This window comes from Bufo gargarizans, chromosome 4, assembly GCF_014858855.1.
Source record: "Bufo gargarizans isolate SCDJY-AF-19 chromosome 4, ASM1485885v1, whole genome shotgun sequence".
NCBI classification, from domain to species: Eukaryota; Metazoa; Chordata; class Amphibia; order Anura; family Bufonidae; genus Bufo; species Bufo gargarizans.
The window spans coordinates 270433490-270454298 of record NC_058083.1 but is presented as its reverse complement, the minus strand read 5'-3'; the positions used below and the strand labels follow the sequence as shown (position 1 = coordinate 270454298).

Here is a 20809-nt window from a genome sequence, read left to right as displayed (position 1 = left end):
TGAATACCTTGAGGGGTGTAGTTTGTAAAATGGGGTGATTTTTGGGTGGTTTCTATTATGTAAGCCTCACAAAGTGACTTCAGACCTGAACTGGTCCTGAAAAAATTGGGGTTTGGAAATGTTCTTAAAAATTTTAAGATTTGCTTCTAAACTTCTAAGTTTTGTAACGTCCCCAAAAACTAAAATGCCATTTTCAAAACGATCTAAACATGAAGTAGACATATGGGGAATGTACAGTAATAACTATTTTTGTAGGTATTACTATGTATTATAGAAGTAGAGAAATTGAAACTTGGAAATTTGCTAATTTTTCCAAATTTTGGGAAAATTTGGTATTTTTTGATAAATAAAAATGATTTTTTTTAAACTCCATTTTATCAGTGTCATGAAGTACAATATGTGACGAAAAAACTATCTCAGAATGGCCTGGATAAGGCAAAGCGTTTTAAAGTTATCACCACATAAAGTGACACTGGTCAGATTTGCAAAAAATGGCCTGGTCCTTAAGGTGAAAATGAGCCCGGTCCTGAAGGGGTTAAAGCGTTTTGATGACCCATCATCAGGACAGGATGTCATTATCAGACTGATGAGGGTCCGACGCCTGGGACCCCTGCGATCAGCTGTCTCAGTAGGCCTAGTGCAGTGTCCATGGCATCTAGTGATGCCAATCTGGTTGCGCCACCTTTCTTGTAATAACAGTCAATGGTGTCGCGCTGTGACCGACAGTCGCACAAAAGTCCAACTTGAATTTTTTGCAACTGTTGCGTCTCAGAGCGCAACACCATTGACTGTTATTACAAGAAATGCCACGCGACCTTTTCGTCTTGTAACTGTACGGTAAGGCCTGGGCTACACTGTAGCCTGATTGATTGCTTTTAACTATTGAGTGACACCTGCAGTCCACAAGATTGCAGCTGTAGTGAAGAAACCGCAGCAGCTAACGCCACCCTATATCGCGGCACCGCACTCTCTCTCACGCCCCTGCAGTGAGAGCTACGGGCACGTTCACACCCAGCGGCCAGTCAGTTGTTGGTCTCGGAGTGGGCGGCGCTTCGTGCAGTGACGTATGTAGTCACATTCCAGGAAGACGGCCGCTGAGGCTGCAGTCATGTCCGCGGCCTGGAAGATGTGGCAGTATGTGAGGCAGCTGCTGCGGGCTGGGCCGCTGCGGGACACCTGCCGCCAGTACCCGCTGCTGTGCTTTATTCTCATCGTGCTCTCCCTGTCCACCGTCCTGCTCCTCAGGTAACGCGGTCTGTACTGCGCATGACAGCCCAGGGGTGCCCTGCAGGACGGGATCGCTTTCCGGCAGCGGCTGCCTGTCATCTGGACAAGCGCTGTGGATGTGATACAGTCCAGTGATGATCACGCTGGGGATGGGACTGCTATCGTATATACATGTTTATTCTATGCATTATATAGCGCTGTTATATTCCGCAGCGCTTTACACACATCAGCATCTATCTATGGCTGACCTATCTCAATGTGTGTGTGTATATATGTGTGTATATATATATATATATATATATATATATATATATACTGTCATCTAGATAACTCACTAAGGGCTCATGCACACAACCGTATGTATTCTGCGATCTGCAAAAAATACTGATGACGACCACGTGCTTTCCGTATTTTGCGGAACGCAACAGCTGGCCCTTCATAGAACAGTTCTATCCTTGTCTGTAATGCGGACAATAATACGACATGATATATGGACACGGGATGCCCATGGAGTCATTTTCAGTTTATTTTGCGGCCCCATTGAAGTGAATGGTTGCCTCATTTGCATGAGTGTTAAAAGTTTGTTTTCTCAGGAATTGGGTCTCTCACACGGCTGTTTTCACATCTGTTTCACATACCTGGTGTCATTATCTGAAGACACTCTTGGGGTACTTTCACACTTGTGTTGCTGGATTCCGGCAGGCAGTTCCGTCGCCGGAACTGCCTCCCGGATCCGGCAATCTGTATGCAAACGGAAACCATTTGTAGATGGATGCGGATCCATCTCACAAATGCATTGCAATACGGGATCTGTCTCTCCTGTGTCATCTGGAAAAAACGGATCCGGTATTTATTTTTAAAGGTCTGCACATGCGCAGACCGGATCCGTCAATGCGGCAATTTTAATGCTGGATCCGGCACTAATACATTCCAATGCAAAAAAATGCCAGATCCGGCATTCAGGCAAGTGTTCAGGATTTTTGGCCAGAGAGAAAAATGCAGCATGCTGCGTTTTTTTTCCTCCGTCTAAATACTGTGAAAGGACTGAACTGAAGACATCCTGATTAGTGTTGAGCGAACTTGTGTTTTAAGTTCGGGTTATTGAAGAATCGCATTATGGATTCCGCTACCACGGACCATAACGAAATTTAGAATCCATAACGCGATTCTTCGATAACCAGAACCCGAACTTTTGACGTCGAACTTAAAACACAAGTTCGCTGAACACTAATCCTGATGCATCCTGAACGGATTGCTCTCCATTCAGAATGCATGGGGATAAAACTAGGACGGAACTCAATACCGGAAAACTTTGACGCAAGTGTGAAAGTACCCTTAACCAGTCTTGTTTGCCGTAATAGCTGGTCATTATGTATGACTATTATGTTAGTTTAACCATGTTCTCATCATTTTCCAGATACCTCCATATTCTTATGATCTTCTGGTCTTTCCTTGCTGGAGTTGTCACATTATATTGCACTCTGGAACCTGAATCGCTCCTTCCGAATATTCTTTTTAATATAAAACATAAGCCCAAGGTACAGGATTTACCGTAATTGCATTGTATTGCCCTTTTGTGCTCCTCTTAAAGGGTTTCTGTCACCAGATTTAACCCTATTAAGCTAGCTGACATTAGTGATGTGCTAATGTCAGTTAAACCTAACTAGCCTATTCCTACTTTTATCTATGCCCCCGTTACTCCAGAAATCTAACTTTTATAATATGCTAATTAGCCTTTAAGGAGGGGGGCATTGTCCCTAATCCTAGAAGCTCCGTTCTCCCACCTCGCACCGTTCAGCATTCGGTGTAGGCATGGTAAGGGAAAGACACTCGCAGGCTGCCAGCTTCCTCACCACGCCTGCGCGAGATTTCACCAGATCACAGGGCTGGCAGACAGAGGCGATCGCTGCCTGGACTTGGAGGGAGGCAAAAAAGGTGGGAGAACGGAGCCTCTAAGAGCAGGGACAATGCCCCTTGTACATAGAGGCTAGTTAGCATATTATAAAAGTTAGATTTCTGGCATAACGGGGGCATAGATAAAAGTAGGAATAGGCTAGTTAGGTTTAGCTGACATAAGCACATCACTAATGTCAGCTAGCTTAATAGGGTTAAATCTGGTGACAATCCCTTTAAAAACCATGTGCCATAAGGGACTATTGATGCAGAGAGGCTCAGATCTGGCTCATTGCAGTTCTGACAATTTATTATTTTATCTAAGGGTACTTTCACACTAGCGTTTTTTCTTTTCCGGAGTTCCGTCCTAGGGGCTCTATACTGCAAAAGAACTGATCAGGCATATCCCTATGCATTCTGAATGGAGAGAAATCCGTTCAGGATGTCTTTAGTTCAGTCATTGAATGGCGTTTTGGACGGAGGAAATGCCGCAGCATGCTGTGGTATTATATCCGTCCAAAATTCCGGATCAGTTGCCAGAATGCCGGATCGGCATTAATTTACATTGAAATGTATTAGTGACAGATCCGGCATTAAAAATACTGCAATGCCGGATCTGTTCGGTCTGTGCATGCGCTGACCGGTAAAAATTTGAAAAAAATAATATATAACGGATCCGTTTCTCTGGATAACTTACGGAGAGACGGATCCGTTCTTGCAATGCATTTGTAAGATGGATCCGCATCTGGATCAGTCTACAAATGCTGTCTGTTTGCATGGAGATTTCTGGATCCGGCAGGCAGTTCTAGCGACGGAACTGCTTGCCGGATCGTTCTGCCGCAAGTGTGAAAGTACGATATTTGTAGCACGACATTTTGTTGCACCAATGTCGCGCAGCAATTTTTATAATGGCAGTCTATGGTGTCGCACTGCAACATTCTGCAACTGCGATGCAACAGTCGCAGAAAATCCATTCGAGATGGATTTTTCTGCGACTGTCGCGTCACAGTCGCAGCATGTCGCACTGCAACATGCGACAGCATAGACTGCCATTATACAAATTGTTGTGGGACATTGGTGCAACAAAATGTTGCGCGACAAATGTCGTCATGTAGACCTAGCCTTATTGTCTCTCCACAGGATAGGGGATAACTGTCTTCATGTCTGCTGCTGCTCCTTTGGGATAAGTTGTCTTAATTGGACAACACCTTTAAAGGCATTCTCTATGATTTTGATATTTATGGCCTATCCTCAGGATAGGTCATCAGTATCATATTAGTGGAGATCTGACCCCCCCTGCACCCCTACTGATCAGCTCTTAGGTCTCTTCCTAGGCCATGTGCCATCAGGTTCATTAGTCACATGGCACAGTGCAGGGCAAGCGCAGCTCAGGCCCATTCAAGTGAATGGGACTGAGTTGCAATAACAATCCAATAGATGGCGCTATGTTTGGTAAGCTGGTAGGAGGCCACAGCTCTCACCAGAACTCCAGTCAGCATTGTGGCTTCCACCCAGCTTATCTGCAGGATGCTGGGAGTCGGACTCCTGCTGATCTCATATCAATCACTCTTTTGGTATACGCCAGATAAATGAATCCTGTGGATACTTTTGCATGTGCATCAGGTTCGGTGTGTATGTCAGGAAAGTTCCTAACACTGAAATGTTAAAGGGGTTGTCTTACTTAAGCAAATGACATTTATCATGTAGAGAAAGTTAATATAAGGCACTTACTATGATTGTCCATGTTGCCTCCTTCACTGGCTTGATTAATTTCTCCATCACATTATACACTGCTTGTTTCCATGGTTACGACCACCCTGTGATCCAGCAGCGGTGGCCGTGCTTGCATGCTGTTGCAAATAGTGCTCTTAAGGGCTTGTTCACACGAACGTGCCATATTTTGTAGTCTGCAAATTGCAGATCCGCAAAACACGGATGCCGCCCGTGTTCCGCAATTACGGAACGGATGGCCCTTTTATAGAAATGCCTATTCTTGCCCGCAAAACGGAAAATAATAGGACATGACTCATAATTTGAGGGACCACAGAATGGAGCACACGGAGTGCTGTCTGCATCTTTTGCAGCCCCATTGAAGTGAATGGGTCCGCACCCGAGCCGCAAAAAATGCTTCTCTAAAGCGGACCCAAACCACGGTCATGTGAATGAGCCCTAAACCAGCACTTTATTTCTATAGTGTGCAAGCGCGACCACTGCTGGATTACAACCATGGAAATGAGAAGTTTATAATGTGATGGAAAAATGAATGAAGCCAGCAAAGGAAGCAATATGGACAATCACAATACATTAGTAAGTGGCTTGTAATAGCTTTCTCCACATGATAAATGCCATCTGCTGAATTTGGATAACCCCTCTAAATTATCTCAACCTTGTACTTCAAGGTGGCGAAGTAGCCCAATAGCATATGGGCAAAAATGTAAAAATCCAGTGATCACATTACAATGTCTCTCCCTTTTTTGTGCTAGTAGATCTTTAATGTGATTAAAGCCAATGTCTTCTCTCCAGCAGACAGAACTACAAGAGCTCTTCCCACAAGGCCATAGCTGTGCCGTGTGTGGTAAAGTTAAGTGCAAAAGACATAGGTAAGTTTAAAAGGGATGTGAGATGAAGCTGAACCGTACGTGTGTTTTCTACAAGGAAATACTGTCATGATTTCAGGCCAACCCTGCAGCTGGAAAACTATCAGCCATGGCTGGACTTGAAGGTTCCTTCCAAAGTTGATGCATCACTCTCTGAGGTATTGCTGTTTTCTGTATACATTTACTTATTTCATATAGAGAGTACTTACAAAGGCATTGGGGTTGCCCCAAACAGGGAATTTTTTTTAATTAGCTTTTAGTCACACTGGGTGGAACTAATACACCTGTGTTATACCTTGTACTGTGCATGACAGAGATATGTATGTGGGGCTAGGGTTACACCACGACTCAATGTTGCACTGCTAAATTACAACAAATGAATATGATCACGTTGAAATCCAGCAGGTTTGGATTTCTGACCACTTGCAGGTTGCAGTGCGACCACATTCGCTATCATTAGTTGTAGAGATGAGCGAATTGATTTGTCTCATCAACCCTAGTTCTACACCCGCGAGGGGGTTGTCCCTGACAATATTGCATCTGCGCCTCTGCTCTGAGTAGCGGCGCAAACACACAAGCTGTGCTTCCGCTACTGGAGCAGAAACTGGGCAAGTGCTGCAACACTTCCGAGTGGTGACGCAGCAACAGTTGAGGCACCGAGATGTCCGGCTCTGCCAGTCAAGCATTAAGAACACCCCCTTGGTGGTGTCGAACTTGATGAGATGAACTGATTAGTTGTAATATAGGAGTGCAACATTGTGATCTTATTGTCGCAAGGCTAAAGTCGTCTTGTACTCCAGGACTTAAGGTAATGTGGTCATGACTGTGTCTAGGTTTATCATCCATTGCTTTTCTTCATAGGTGTTTGAACTCGTGCTGGAAAACTTTGTTTACCCCTGGTATCGGTAGGTGAATATACCCAATTAGCATATCATTGAGGAAACTGGGGCTTACTTAATTTATAAATGAGACCTCCAACTGGTACATACATGATCTGCTTAGTTTTAAAGGGAACCTGTCATCAACTTTGTGCTGCCCATACTAATGGCAGAATAAAGTAGAGACAGGAGAGTTGATTTCAGCGGTCGGTCATTTTAAATTTAAAAGTAAGTGGTTGCCGAGAACAAACATCACAATCATTGCAGACTGGGCCTGGAAAAGAGTCCTGACCACCTGAGAAGAGTCCTGGTTATTCATGATCTCCTGCTCTTCCCGCCCACCGGCTGATGACTGACAGGCTTCTACCTAGTTTTCTCCCTTTCTCTCTAGAAGAGAACTGCCAACCATCAGCAGATGGGCGAGAGAGCAGGAGATTAGGAATAACCAGGACTCTTCTCAGGTACCGTATTTTTCGCCGTATAAGACGCACTTTTTTCCCCCCAAAAGTGGGGGGAAAATAGCAGTGCGTCTTATACGGCGAATGTAGCTTATTTTGCCCAGTTTTCAATGATACACCCGCCGCGATGCCGCGCGGCGGGTGTATCAGCTGTGAGGGAGGAGGGGCTGGGGGCGGCATCTGCATTTATAATGACAGCGGGGCCCGTGCAGTGACTATTCTACTACACGGGCCCCGCTCACTGTATAATCATATCTCTCTAATAGTTAATTGTTCTATGCATGTAATCGCATAATGAGCGCTAATGAGCGCTGTGTATTACCGTACTTAAAACTAGCAGCGCTCGCCGTTCGGAGCAGAGAGGAGGCAGGAGGCAGGCCAGGAGGACGGGCGCTTGCAACGTGAGTCATACGTCACGCGCCTGCACCGCCCACTTATGAATGAAGCAGGCGGCGCAGGCGCGTGACGTATGACTCACGTTGCAAGCGCCCGTCCTCCCGGCCTGCCTCCTGCCTCCTCTCTGCTCCGAACGGCGAGCGCTGCTAGTTTTAAGTACGGTAATACACAGCGCTCATTAGCGCTCATTATGCGATTACATGCATAGAACAATTAACTATTAGAGAGATATGATTATACAGTAAGCGGGGCCCGTGTAGTAGAATAGTCACTGCACGGGCCCCGCTGTCATTAAAGCAGATGCGACCCCCACCCCCTGTATTGAGGGTCATTCACTACAGGGACACTTATGGAGGGGATCTGTGGATGACAGCATAAGATGCTATATATGTGTCATTCACAGATCCTCATCCTCATAACAGTGCCATCCAGAGAGGATCCCCCATAAGTGTCACCCACAGAGGATCCCCCATAAGTGTCACCCACAGAGGATCCCCCATAAGTGTCACCCACAGAGGATCCCCCATAAGTGTCACCCACAGAGGATCCCCCATAAGTGTCACCCACAGAGGATCCCCCATAAGTGTCACCCACAGAGGATCCCCCATAAGTGTCACCCACAGAGGATCCCCCATAAGTGTCACCCACAGAGGATCCCCCATAAGTGTCACCCACAGAGGATCCCCCATAAGTGTCACCCACAGAGGATCCCCCATAAGTGTCACCCACAGAGGATCCCCCATAAGTGTCACCCACAGAGGATCCCCCATAAGTGTCACCCACAGAGGATCCCCCATAAGTGTCACCCACAGAGGATCCCCCATAAGTGTCACCCACAGAGGATCCCCCATAAGTGTCACCCACAGAGGATCCCCCATAAGTGTCACCCACAGAGGATCCCCCATAAGTGTCACCCACAGAGGATCCCCCATAAGTGTCACCCACAGAGGATCCCCCATAAGTGTCACCCACAGAGGATCCCCCATAAGTGTCACCCACAGAGGATCCCCCATAAGTGTCACCCACAGAGGATCCCCCATAAGTGTCACCCACAGAGGATCCCCCATAAGTGTCACCCACAGAGGATCCCCCATAAGTGTCACCCACAGAGGATCCCCCATAAGTGTCACCCACAGAGGATCCCCCATAAGTGTCACCCACAGAGGATCCCCCATAAGTGTCACCCACAGAGGATCCCCCATAAGTGTCACCCACAGAGGATCCCCCATAAGTGTCACCCACAGAGGATCCCCCATAAGTGTCACCCACAGAGGATCCCCCATAAGTGTCACCCACAGAGGATCCCCCATAAGTGTCACCCACAGAGGATCCCCCATAAGTGTCACCCACAGAGGATCCCCCATAAGTGTCACCCACAGAGGATCCCCCATAAGTGTCACCCACAGAGGATCCCCCATAAGTGTCACCCACAGAGGATCCCCCATAAGTGTCACCCACAGAGGATCCCCCATAAGTGTCACCCACAGAGGATCCCCCATAAGTGTCACCCACAGAGGATCCCCCATAAGTGTCACCCACAGAGGATCCCCCATAAGTGTCACCCACAGAGGATCCCCCATAAGTGTCACCCACAGAGGATCCCCCATAAGTGTCACCCACAGAGGATCCCCCATAAGTGTCACCCACAGAGGATCCCCCATAAGTGTCACCCACAGAGGATCCCCCATAAGTGTCACCCACAGAGGATCCCCCATAAGTGTCACCCACAGAGGATCCCCCATAAGTGTCACCCACAGAGGATCCCCCATAAGTGTCACCCACAGAGGATCCCCCATAAGTGTCACCCACAGAGGATCCCCCATAAGTGTCACCCACAGAGGATCCCCCATAAGTGTCACCCACAGAGGATCCCCCATAAGTGTCACCCACAGAGGATCCCCCATAAGTGTCACCCACAGAGGATCCCCCATAAGTGTCACCCACAGAGGATCCCCCATAAGTGTCACCCACAGAGGATCCCCCATAAGTGTCACCCACAGGATCCCCCATAACCACTTACTTTTAGCTGATGTGTGACACATCGCTGACATCAGCATTTCTGTCAGTACTTTATACTGCCCTCAGTACAGTCAGCATAAAGTTGATGACAGGTTCCCTTTAAGTGTTGATAATCACAGATGTTCACGTTCATGGGTTGTGTTGTTTGCTCCACATTATAGTAAAACCAACACTGATGGCAACATTTATGCACAAAACGGTTCTCTCGGAGCACGCAATATTTTTTTTTCTTTATACCCATTTCCTGGCAGTTCCTGATCAGAGTATTACATGAGCTGGTCTGTGGGTGTGCAGTGACCAGGTGCCCATGTAGCCATCTCTTAGATGCCCTTCTTAAAACCAGCCAGCAAGGTGCTTCTATAACGGCTATTTGATAGCCATTTATAACTGCTTGGAGCACAGAAATGGAGGGTGGTCTCGGTCACTCCTTTCTAACATTTTTTTCCCATATGTAAAAGATTTTATATTACAGTTCACAGTATTGACCTTACCTGTTCTAACTCATGGCAGTGACATAACAGAAGATGAATCTTCCGTGGATGAACTGAGGTTGACATTGAGATTCTTTGCATCAGTTCTTGTGCGAAGGATACAGAAGGTGATCACGTGATTTATTTCTTTGTGTGTCATTTTATATGTGTAACCTCTTAGCACACTGAAGCTGTTTTTTACCATGCTGGAAGGATTGATAGTGTCATAAATGTACAGAGTAGGAATGGAGATAACTGAGCATTGACCTCATTTAGACGCCATGGTCAATAGTGACCCCAACATCTACTGTGTTCACGTCTCCATAGGGCATTCTGTTCTTCTGTTCCATCATAGCAGCTTAAAAATGGACTGAAGTGAAAAACTGATCCGTCTCAGCAGTGTCCTTTGGACCCCATTGACTCTAAGGTGGTCCATTATTTTACCAGACCAAACATTGCTACATGTTGCACTATTTTGTCTGCCATTTTTGACGGAGTCTGTGATGTAGATGTGAACTCAACCGGATGGAGGTGGCTCAGCAGCCATGCAAAGGCACCCAGGTCTGCCTTGTACATTTACTGTATCTCAGGCATGGCCTTTTTGGCTTCACAATGCAAATGTGATCCAGCACCAGGAGCCATTGAAAATCTAAAAACTATATTGGCATTGATGTAAAAAGTTGACTTGTTAAGGTACTTTCACACTTGCGGCAGAGGATTCCGGCAGGCAGTTCTGGGAAAACTGTATGCAAACTGATGGCATTTCCAGACAGTTTCGGATGCGGATCCGTCTGAAAAATGCATTGAAATGCCGGATCCATCTCTCCGGTGTCATCTGTAAAAACGGATCCAGTATAAATTTGTTTTGCATTTTTTTTCGGTCTGCGCATGCGCCGACTGGAATGCCAGATCCTTTTTGCCGGAACACTTAATGATGGATCCGGCACTAATTCACTTCAATGTAAATTAATGCCGGATCCGGCATTCCGGCAAGTGTTCTGTCTTTTTGGACGGAGATAAAACCGCAGCATGTTTTGGTATTGCAGTTTTCATAACGAGCTACAGAATTGGGTCGATGAAAAGTTATGATACACGTGTATAACTAAAAAGGACAGTGTAACTGTTCATCCATCAGATGACTGGAATTTTATCCAGTAGAATTAAACAATGTAAGTTCCTGTTGGGTGATAGCAAGTGGAGACCTTCATTATACTAATATTTATTTGATGCAACCAGAATGCCCTTTAAGGCCCCTTGCAGACGAGCGTGCCGGATTCAGTCCGGATGCGTTGTGGGCGGGTTCACACGCAATTTGTCTGCAGTTGTGGTGTTCAGTGTTTTTTTTCTGTGCGAGTGCAAAGCGTTTTAATGCGTTTTGCCCGCGCGTAATAAAAAACTGAATGTTGGTACCCAGACCCGGACTTCTTCAATGACGTTCAGGTTTGGGTTCGGTGTTCTGTAGATTTTATTATTTTCCATTATAACATGTTTATAATGGAAAATAATAGCATTCATTAATACAGAATGCAAAGTAAAATGTCCATTGAGGGTTAGAAAATAATGAAAAAATTACTCGCCTCATCCACTTGATCGCGCAGCCGTTATCGTCTTCTTTCTTCTTCTTGCAGGAGCTGCAAAAGGACCTGCGCTGACGCTGAAGAACCTTTTATCTTCATTCAGCAGGACCTGCGCTGATGTCACAGCGCTCACCACGTGGTGACATCCGTGAAGGTTCTTCAGCGTCAGCGCAGGTCCTTTTGCAGCTCCTGCAAGAAGAAGAAAGAAGACGATAACGGCTGCGCGATCAAGTGGATGAGGTGAGTAATTTTTTCATTATTTTTTAACCCTCAATGGACATTTTACTTTGCATTCTGTATTAATGAATGCTATTGTTTTCCATTATAACCATGTTATAATGGAAAATAATAAAGTAAATGGACTTTAATGGGGTCCCGGGGCTCATCCCTATTTATTAACATCATCACCTTAGCAAACATCCGTGAAAATCGCATTGTATCCGCACTTGCTTGCGGATGCAATGCGATTTTCACGCAGCCCCATTCACTTCTATGGGGCCTGCTTTGCGTGAAAAACGCAGAATATAGAACATGCTGCGATTTTCACCCAACACACAAGTGTTGCGTGAAAAATATCTCTCATGTACATAGCCTCATTGAAATGAATGGGTCAGGATTCAGTGCGGGTGCAATGCATTTACGTCACGCATTGCACCTGGGCGGAAAACTCGCCTTGTGAAAGGGACCTTACTGTCACTTTAATATTGAAAAAAAATAAAAACATCCCAAAATGTCATTTTTCAATTGCAAATTATGAATTTATGTCTCAAATAAATATAGTTGGTGCTTTAATTTTAGCCTTAAATGGGTAGTCCAGCACTTTCATATTGACGGGGTATCACTGCCTGATTGACAGGGGGCCAACACCCCCACTGACTAGCTGTTCTGCTGTGACTCTGGCACCAGAAGCAGGCGCCAGAACTACACCGCACCACAATGGATGGAGCTATTTTTTGGAACAACTTGGTGGGGATATGGAGTGACTGTCCCCTGCTGATCTGATATTGATGGCCTGCCCTGAGGATTGGATTAAAGTGCTGGAAAGTCCATTTAACGAGGTTGTCCACCTTTTTAGATATCAATGACCTATCCTCTGGATAAGTCATCAATATTAGATTTGTGGAAGTGTGACTCCCAGCACCCCCATTGACCCACTCTGCGCGGAAGCTGGCAGCACCTGAAACATAACAGTGGACAGAGCAAAAGGCTAAGGCCCTTTTTCACACGGGCGTTGCGGGTAAATGTGCGGGTGCGTTGCGGGAACATTGTAATGCGTTTTGCACTCGCGTGAGAAAAATCGCGCATGTTTGGTACCCGAACGTCTTTACAGAAGTTCGGGCTTGGGATTGGTGTTCTGTAGATTGTATTATTTTCCCTTATAACATGGTTTATAAGGGAAAATAATAGCATTCTGAATACAGAATGCATAGTAAAATAGCGCTGGAGGGGCTAAAAAAAAAAAAAAAAAGATTTAACTCACCTTAATCCACTTGCTCACGTAGCCGGCATCTCTCCTGTCTCTTTCTTTGCTGATTGCAGTCAAAGGACCTGTGGTGACGTCACTCCAGTCATCACATGGTTCGTCACATGATCTTTTACCATGGTGATGGATCATGTGATGACCGGAGTGACGTCACCACAGGTCCTTTGACTGCAATCAGCAAAGAAAGAGACAGGAGAGATGCTGGCTACGCGAGCAAGTGGATTAAGGTGAGTTAAATTTTTTATTTTATTTTTATTTATTTTTTTTAACCCCTCCAGCGCTATTTTACTATGCATTCTGTATTCAGAATGCTATTATTTTCCCTTATAACCATGTTATAAGGGAAAATAATAAAATGATCGGGTCTCTATCCCGATAGTCTCCTAGCAACCATGCGTGAAAATCGCACCGCATCCGCACTTGCGATTATCGCAACGCACAATATAGAACATGCTGCGATTTTCACGCAACGCATAAGTGATGCGTGAAAATCACCGCTCGTGTGCACAGCCCCATAGGAATGAATGGGTCCAGATTCAGTGCGGGTGCAATGCGTTCACATCACGCATTGCACCCGCACGGCCACTACACAGTAGATTTAGGTCCCTTTCACACCAGTGAGTATTCCGCGCGGGTGCAATGCGTGATGTGAACGCATTGCACCTGCGCGGAATACTCACCCGTGTGAAAGGGACCTAAATCTACTGTGTAGTGGCCGTGCCGGTGTACTGCCTGAGCCCGACTCGTGTAATCCTGCATTGCCTTGCTCTGCTTGAATAAACGCAGCTCGGGCTAATCCGTGTGAGGGCTAAGACTGCAGATTGTATTATTTATGGTTTTTCATTTATAGGTGGATATTCCATCTATTATAACAAGGAAACTATTGAAAGCTGCTATGAAACATATTGAAATCATTTCAAAAGCCAGGCAGAAAGGTAACGTGAGCCTTCTTGCTTTTCACTTTTACACATGTTCCCAGCAGTGTCTGACTCTATTTTCTTATGCCGTACTGATTAGGTCATGTTATATATATACACATCAAAATGTTTAAAAATCTGTAGGCACCAACTGGGACATAATGCAACTCTCTTCACCGATTTTGGGACTTTTCAGTCCTAGATCAGTGCCAGGAGACAGAATCTGAACAGGCGCATTTTAGAAAATTGTTCCCTAAAGGATTTGAACAGAACCCGGATAGCATTTATTAATTTTTTTAACATAATTTTCTAGATAATTAATAGGTATCTTTTAAACTGGTATTTATAGCATATCAATAGGATATGCCATAAATCAGGGCTCGACAAATCCCGGGCGCCAGGTCGCCATGGCGACCAGGAATTTGGTCCTGGCGCCTTGGGTATTTGTCATGGCATGAAAATATAATGCAAAATACGCCCAGCACTCCAGCAGCCAGACGGGCGCACGAGTTCACAGTAGACGCGGCGTCATGCACGAGTCCGCGTCTGGTAGGTCCGCCCCTCCCGCCACAGACAACAGTAAAGAGGATCGCTACTGCCTCAGGCTCACTGCAGTTAAGAGGACCGCTACTCGCACAGTCTGTCCTGGTCCTTCCTTACCGCTTCCCCTGTGTTCTAATGGGCCCCTTACACAGTCCATGTTCCGCTGGCAGTCACAGTCCCTGCTTGCAGCCTAGAGCGCTTCTGTCCGCTGGGTGCTGGTTGATTTGCTAGCTAGCCGTGCACCCAGCAGAGGAACTTGAGCCGGCTGTGCTGCGGGACTACTGTTGCTGCTGGCCTTGCTGTGACCTGACCTGACTGCCGTGACCGCGAACCAGCATCACCCTCCAGACACCAGTCATCCTGCAGAGAGAGTGACTTATCGTCTCCTCCAGGATTCAGTTTGTTTGAAGATCTACTCTGCCTGCCGCTCTGCCACACAGTGACAGCAACAGCAAGTGCACAGTAAGTTAGCAGCAGTGTGCACTGAAATGCCAAAGTTCAGAGTTGGGGGCAGACAGCAGGCACAGTCCATATGGAGGGGCTAAGGTGGCACTGGCACAGTTCATAAAGGGGGGCTATGATGGCACCTCCTTATGAACTGTGCTTGCTGTCTGCTTATGTGCACCAAGCCACCACTATTTTGAACTGTGCTTGCCGCTGTGCTGCCTATTATATAGTGTGACACCATAGCCGCCTTCCCTCCCATACAGCTTTAGGCTCCATTCACACGTCCGCAAAATGTGTCCGCATCCGTTCCGCAATTTTGCGGAACAGGTGCAGACCCATTCATTCTTTATGGGTACGGAATGGATGCGGACAGCACACAGTGTGCTGTCCGCATCCGAATTTGCGGTCTGCAACTCCGCAAAAAGATAGAGCATGTCCTATTCTTGTCTGTAGCTTGCGGACAAGAATAGGCATTTCTATGGGGGTGACGGGCTGGTGTGTTGCGGACCTGCAATTCGCTGGTCCGCAACACACCACGGACGTGTAAATGCAGCCTTATGAGGTTAAAAAAAAAAACTGGCTCCTAACCTTTTTAGCTGGCTCCTAGATTCAAAGGAAATTTGTCGAGCCCTGCCATAAATGTCTGATAAAAGCAGGTCCTAGAACAGTGGCCCAACAGAGTGAGCTGGGCATCCATGGCCACCGCTCAGTTTACCACTATGGGAGTTCACACTTGCGCTCAGCTATTTTTGGATGTCCCGGAGAAGACGACGAGCATGTGTGGTATGCTCTCTGTTCACAGTGGGACCCCATTCTGGAGATAGAAGTGAGTCCCAGGGGTGAGACCTGCACCTTTTTAAAATTAAAATTTATGACATGTCCTATTGATCTGCAATTAATGTCTCAGATTAGACAACCTCTTTTAAGTAAAGGGCATAAGTGACTTTTTCTTTAATACTGCGCTGTGTGAATAAGTCTAGAATACATTGATGAGTCTTGAGCTGTACTTATGGTAACATCTACTGCAAGATTATTATTTGTTATACACACCATTATCGTTAGTGTCAATATATAGTAAGACTACGTTGACATCATTGTTTTATCTTCCAGTTGCCGGATCTGGCACATGCCAGACACTACCAGTGTCCGGCGGAGCCCATTTACTACAATAGGGCCCACTGGGTTTCCGACATAAATACCTGCATTCTCCCTGACAAAATACCACTGAATGCAGCTGTATTTTGTCCAGCAGAATGCCGCTACTCTTGCCAGAAACCCTCATTATCAATGATTGCTCTCCGGAATATGCCTGATTGAGCCATTTCAGTTTTTCTGCTAGGACAGGATACAAGAATTTCAAACGGTAATGTGAACCACATCTAGGCTGTGCCTTTGACCACTGCAGTGTGGAGGAGGACAGTGGTGACCATTCTGTATTGTTACCTGGCAGAGAAACTATTGGTTGAAATAAAAAATAAAATAAATATATATATATATATATATATATATATTTTTTTTTTTAAATGGCATTATTTATTTCCATTTAGTAAAAAACTCTGAGTATCTACAGCTAGCCGCACTAGAGGAGTATGGACCTGATCTTCATGTTGCATTGAGAAGTCGCAGAGATGAACTTTGCTACCTCCGAAAACTTACTGAACTTCTATTTCCATTTATTCTACCACCAAAAGCAACAGACAGCAGGTGAATTGCACATTTTGCTTTTCAGTTTATTGTGATCAAGGATTAGAGCTGCCAGAATCTATATGTGGGTTCTGCAGTTTGTTTTAACTGATGATCTATCCTCTGGATAGATCATCAGCATCTGATCGGCGGGGGTCCGACACCCGGACCCAGGCCAGTTGATACTAGTTGTGACGTCACTGGGACAGCGGTAAACAGTGAGAAGGCCGCGGCGCTGCTAGAGTGCAGCTGCCTTCTCAAACAGCTGATCGGCGGTGGTGCCGGGTGTCGGACCCCCGCCGATCAGATGCTGATGATCTATCCAGAGGATAAATCATCAGTTAAAACAAACGGTAGAACCCTTTTAAGGACAGACATCTCTAAAACCAGTGGTTTCTCTAAGGGTCTGTGCTCTTGAGACCCCCAACTATCTGATATTATGGCCATGTAAGGCTGCCACTGTATGTGTAGTCAACCATCTGCTGCAAAGATAATTCAATATTGCATGACAGACATTCATTTGAATGTAAAGCATGGATGGGCCAGTTCATCAGGATGGAGCTGCTCTTAAGTCTCATTCACTCGTCTGTGTTCCATAGACGTGTGCTATACATGTTCTACTTTAATGTGTGTATCCACACATCTGTGCTTTAGCACGGAAGCATGCTCTTTTGTCCGTGTTCACAGTTCCATCACACCCAATATAGTCTATCGGTCCATGAAAACCACTGATGCCATATGTGTTTCATCCCTGTTTCACGAATCATTAGGAAGAGATGCTTTGAAAATTCCATTTTCAGCTGCACAGTGTCCATAAAACACAGATGACACACGGACAACTTCACAGAGGCATCACTGACCACCTTTTCATGTATTTGAGCATGGACACAGACGTGTGAATGAGACTTTACTCTCTTGGCTCTTCTAATAGGGCATATAGATAGGTGTTATCTGCACCAGACAACACATTTAAACTTCTTTTAATGAGAGTATAATCATTTTGAAGATGTGTCCATTGCTGACAACACATTTATGTATTTGTATTTTGTATGTTCATTTCTTCAGGCCTCTGACATTGCTTCTGAGAGAGATTCTTTCTGGTTCTGTATTGCTCCCCTCTATGGACTTCTTGGCTGATCCAGTAGGTTTCAATGAGTAAAATGCAGATTTATAACCTTGTAGGTGTATAATACAGTATATGCTGACATGCTAGAATGGATCTTTGTAATTGTTCAGTGCTGCTCCACTTCCACTGACTGTAGTAAATGCGAGTATCCTAGTATGTGGGACGTGGAAGTACGGACAGACTCTTCTGGATAGTCTTAGTTTGCATATGCTGCCTCCTGATAAAGTATAACCTAAGGACATTTCTTCACTTTTTTTTCTTCACTCTTTTGTGCTTGGCTAAAAAAAACTGCATCAAAACTGAAGCCAGGCGTATAGTGCTCCAAAATGTTTAATTGTAGGAAGTATACTTTCACCTTAGGACAGTGTGTGTTTCTCATTTAACCCCATAGTGCACTTGGGCATAGCTGTACATCCATGGTGCTTGAATGGTGTTTGAAGTGAAAATGTCAGAACTAATAAAATATAAAAATGTTTGTCAGGCACGATGAATGCCATAATGGAAATACAAATAAAAACAGCTGCAATTTTTTTTCATCATGACACCGCCTCACATGGCTGTCTAGAGGGAAAAAAAAAACTGTTATGGGTGTCAGATGATATATATTTTTTTTTTTACAGCATTATTAGTGAATGCTGTAAAACTGAACCCCAAATACCTTGGTGGAATTGCATTTTTATTTCCCAATTTCACCCACAAATAAAAAAATTTCCCTTTTTTTTTTTTTTCCCCCCCCCTTTCCCCCAGCCCCCCCCCCCCCAGCCCCCCCCCCCCCCACCACAAAAAAAATCGTAAATTAAATCGTGCCATTACAAAAAAACATCCGTCATATGGCTATGCAGACCAAAAAGTTAAAATTGGTTATGGCTATTGGAAGGTGGGGAATGAAAGTGAGAAAATGAAAATTGGCCTTGTCCTGAAGGGGTTACTGTAATAGACCCACGGTTGGTCTGGCACTCAGAGCATCATACTCATAGATCACTATGTTACTTTGAGTGTGGCTCAGATGAGCTGCGGTCGCTCCAGGGATGTGGCCGTCAGACGCAGAAGCTAATTGATATGTTTTTATGTGTCTGAGTTATCCATCCTTAAAGTTAAGGAATATCTGTTTTTTTTCCCCCTAGGATAATGTTAATCGCTTACTACTCATCTTCATTGATAATAGTCCTGTAAGTACCGTTTCTGTGATACTATTTACTCTTCTAGTCTTCAAAGTCTTTTTTGTTTCGTTTTTTTAACAAGCGTCCATTTAATTTTGTTTTAGCCTGAAGAAGCCACAGAGCCAACCTCCACTTTGGTACCATTCCTTCAAAAATTTGCAGAGCCTAAAAACAAGAATCCTTCGGTACTTGCCATGCTTAAAATGACCTAAAAAGAACATGATTTATTTAAAGGCTATGGACTCCTTTGATTACATTTGTACTGCATCTGTTATAAAACATTTTCCCAATTGCTTTTTATGAAAAATTTTGCACAGAATGCCACTGTGCTCAAAGGGGTTTCCAAGATGTTTTACTAATGACCTCTTCTCTGGAGAGGTCATCGGTAACTGGTCAGTGGGGGTCCAACACCCAGGACCCCTGTCGATCAGGTGTTTGAAAAGGCACCAGCTCTCACAGTAGCCTTCTCTCAGCGATGCAAATTGTATAGCGGCTGTGCTTGGTATTGCAGCTCAGCCTCATTCACTTCAATCGGGTGAGCTGCACCTGGGCCATGTGGCCGATGTACAGTGACGTCATATGGCCTAGGCCAGGGATGCTCAACCTGTGGCCCTCTAGCAGTTGTAAAACTACAACTCCCACCATGCCTTGCTGTAGACTGCCTGGACATGCGTGGGGTTGTAGTTTTGCAACAGCTGGAGGGCCGGCGCTTGGGCATCCTGGCCTAGGCAAATCTGTGAAAAGGCCGATGCCTTCTCAAACAGGGATTGGCTGGGGTCCCTGTTATCAGACCCCCACTGATCACATACTGATGACCTATCCAAAGGAAGCTAAATTTGGCTGCCTCCCAGACGAAGAAGGGCCAAAAGAAAGGTCCACCAAAGCAGACAACATATCTTGTCTAATGATGTCCTTCATCTCCTCCATGGGTCACCAGTTACCATGTCTAAGGGGAAGAATATAATCGATCATGAACTTGACCTCTCTCTCCCTATGTTCAAGTTCTGTAAAATGTTTAAGGGCTATTCTGTTCCGGATGTGTAGGTTAAGATAAAAAAAAAAATGAAGAATCCCTTTAATGTTATTTCAATGATATTATTACTTCATTACTTTTTTTCTTGTCCGCCTCAGAATGCGTTTAACATTTTTGCCACATCATTCTTGTTGTGCCGGACTATCATCTTTACTTTACCGTATGTATTTTTGGACAAGCTTTCGAATGTTGTAGTGGATTCATTTGTTTTCAAGGTTCTGAAACTAGAATTGAAGGAGATCAGGGCAGAGCAGGATCTTCTTTTCCGCTTTATGAGTTTTCTGAAACAAGAAGGAGCTGTACACGTTCTACAGTTTTGCTTGACAGTCGGTAAGTCGCTGAGGTACCCTAATAAAATATATCTTTGGAGGGGCCTTGTTAGCAAGGAGATTACTTGCAATGTGATGTTAAGTGAAAAATGTGGGAAGTCTTATGCAAAAATGACCTTTAAAATACCTTTTTGTATCATCTCAAATTTTTTGGGGGGACAAAAAATATTGTTAAAGGGAAAAAAAAAACATCCATCAGTCGGCTATAAAGTTACAATCACTGATTGTTGAAGCGAATAGCATTAATTATCTCATGGAAATGGGGTGCACAATATTATACAGGATGGTTTAAGTGTGATGGCTGATCTATGTATGTATACAGACAAATTAACAATGTTAATTTGGTTCAAATTTTATTTGAAGTTTGTAATTAGCCTTTTATTTTTTTTTCTGTATTATATTCTGTATATTTTAGTGCTGCTCTTTGAAGTTTTTTCCGGGACTAAGACATTAATAACCTGTATATAGTATGTCATCAGTATCAGATCGGTGGGGTCCAAGACCTGGCACCATCACCAATCAGCTGTTTTCGACAGCCGCCTCCCTGAAAACCACCCAAGATTTTTTTTTTTT

The 20809-nt window shown here is 44.9% G+C and overlaps 1 protein-coding gene across 5 annotated transcripts in view; it reads left to right on the top strand.

The window, feature by feature from the left end:
* The first annotated feature begins 1075 nt into the window (after positions 1-1075).
* Positions 1076-20809, top strand: part of SNX14 (sorting nexin 14) — a 64721-nt gene continuing 44987 nt past the window's right edge. For 3 of the 5 annotated variants that reach the window (XM_044288668.1, XM_044288670.1, XM_044288666.1), the window contains exons 1-12: positions 1076-1245; positions 2645-2765; positions 5644-5720; positions 5797-5875; positions 6579-6622; positions 9979-10066; positions 13849-13933; positions 16453-16609; positions 17654-17729; positions 18839-18883; positions 18979-19059; positions 20123-20237. In XM_044288668.1, coding sequence (XP_044144603.1) covers positions 1109-1245; positions 2645-2765; positions 5644-5720; positions 5797-5875; positions 6579-6622; positions 9979-10066; positions 13849-13933; positions 16453-16609; positions 17654-17729; positions 18839-18883; positions 18979-19059; positions 20123-20237 — 1105 coding nt within the window. In that variant the 5' untranslated portion in view covers positions 1076-1108. The remainder of the gene's footprint in view (positions 1246-2644; positions 2766-5643; positions 5721-5796; positions 5876-6578; positions 6623-9978; positions 10067-13848; positions 13934-16452; positions 16610-17653; positions 17730-18838; positions 18884-18978; positions 19060-20122; positions 20238-20809) is intronic. The other 2 variants (XM_044288669.1, XM_044288667.1) reach the window with 1 other exon arrangement.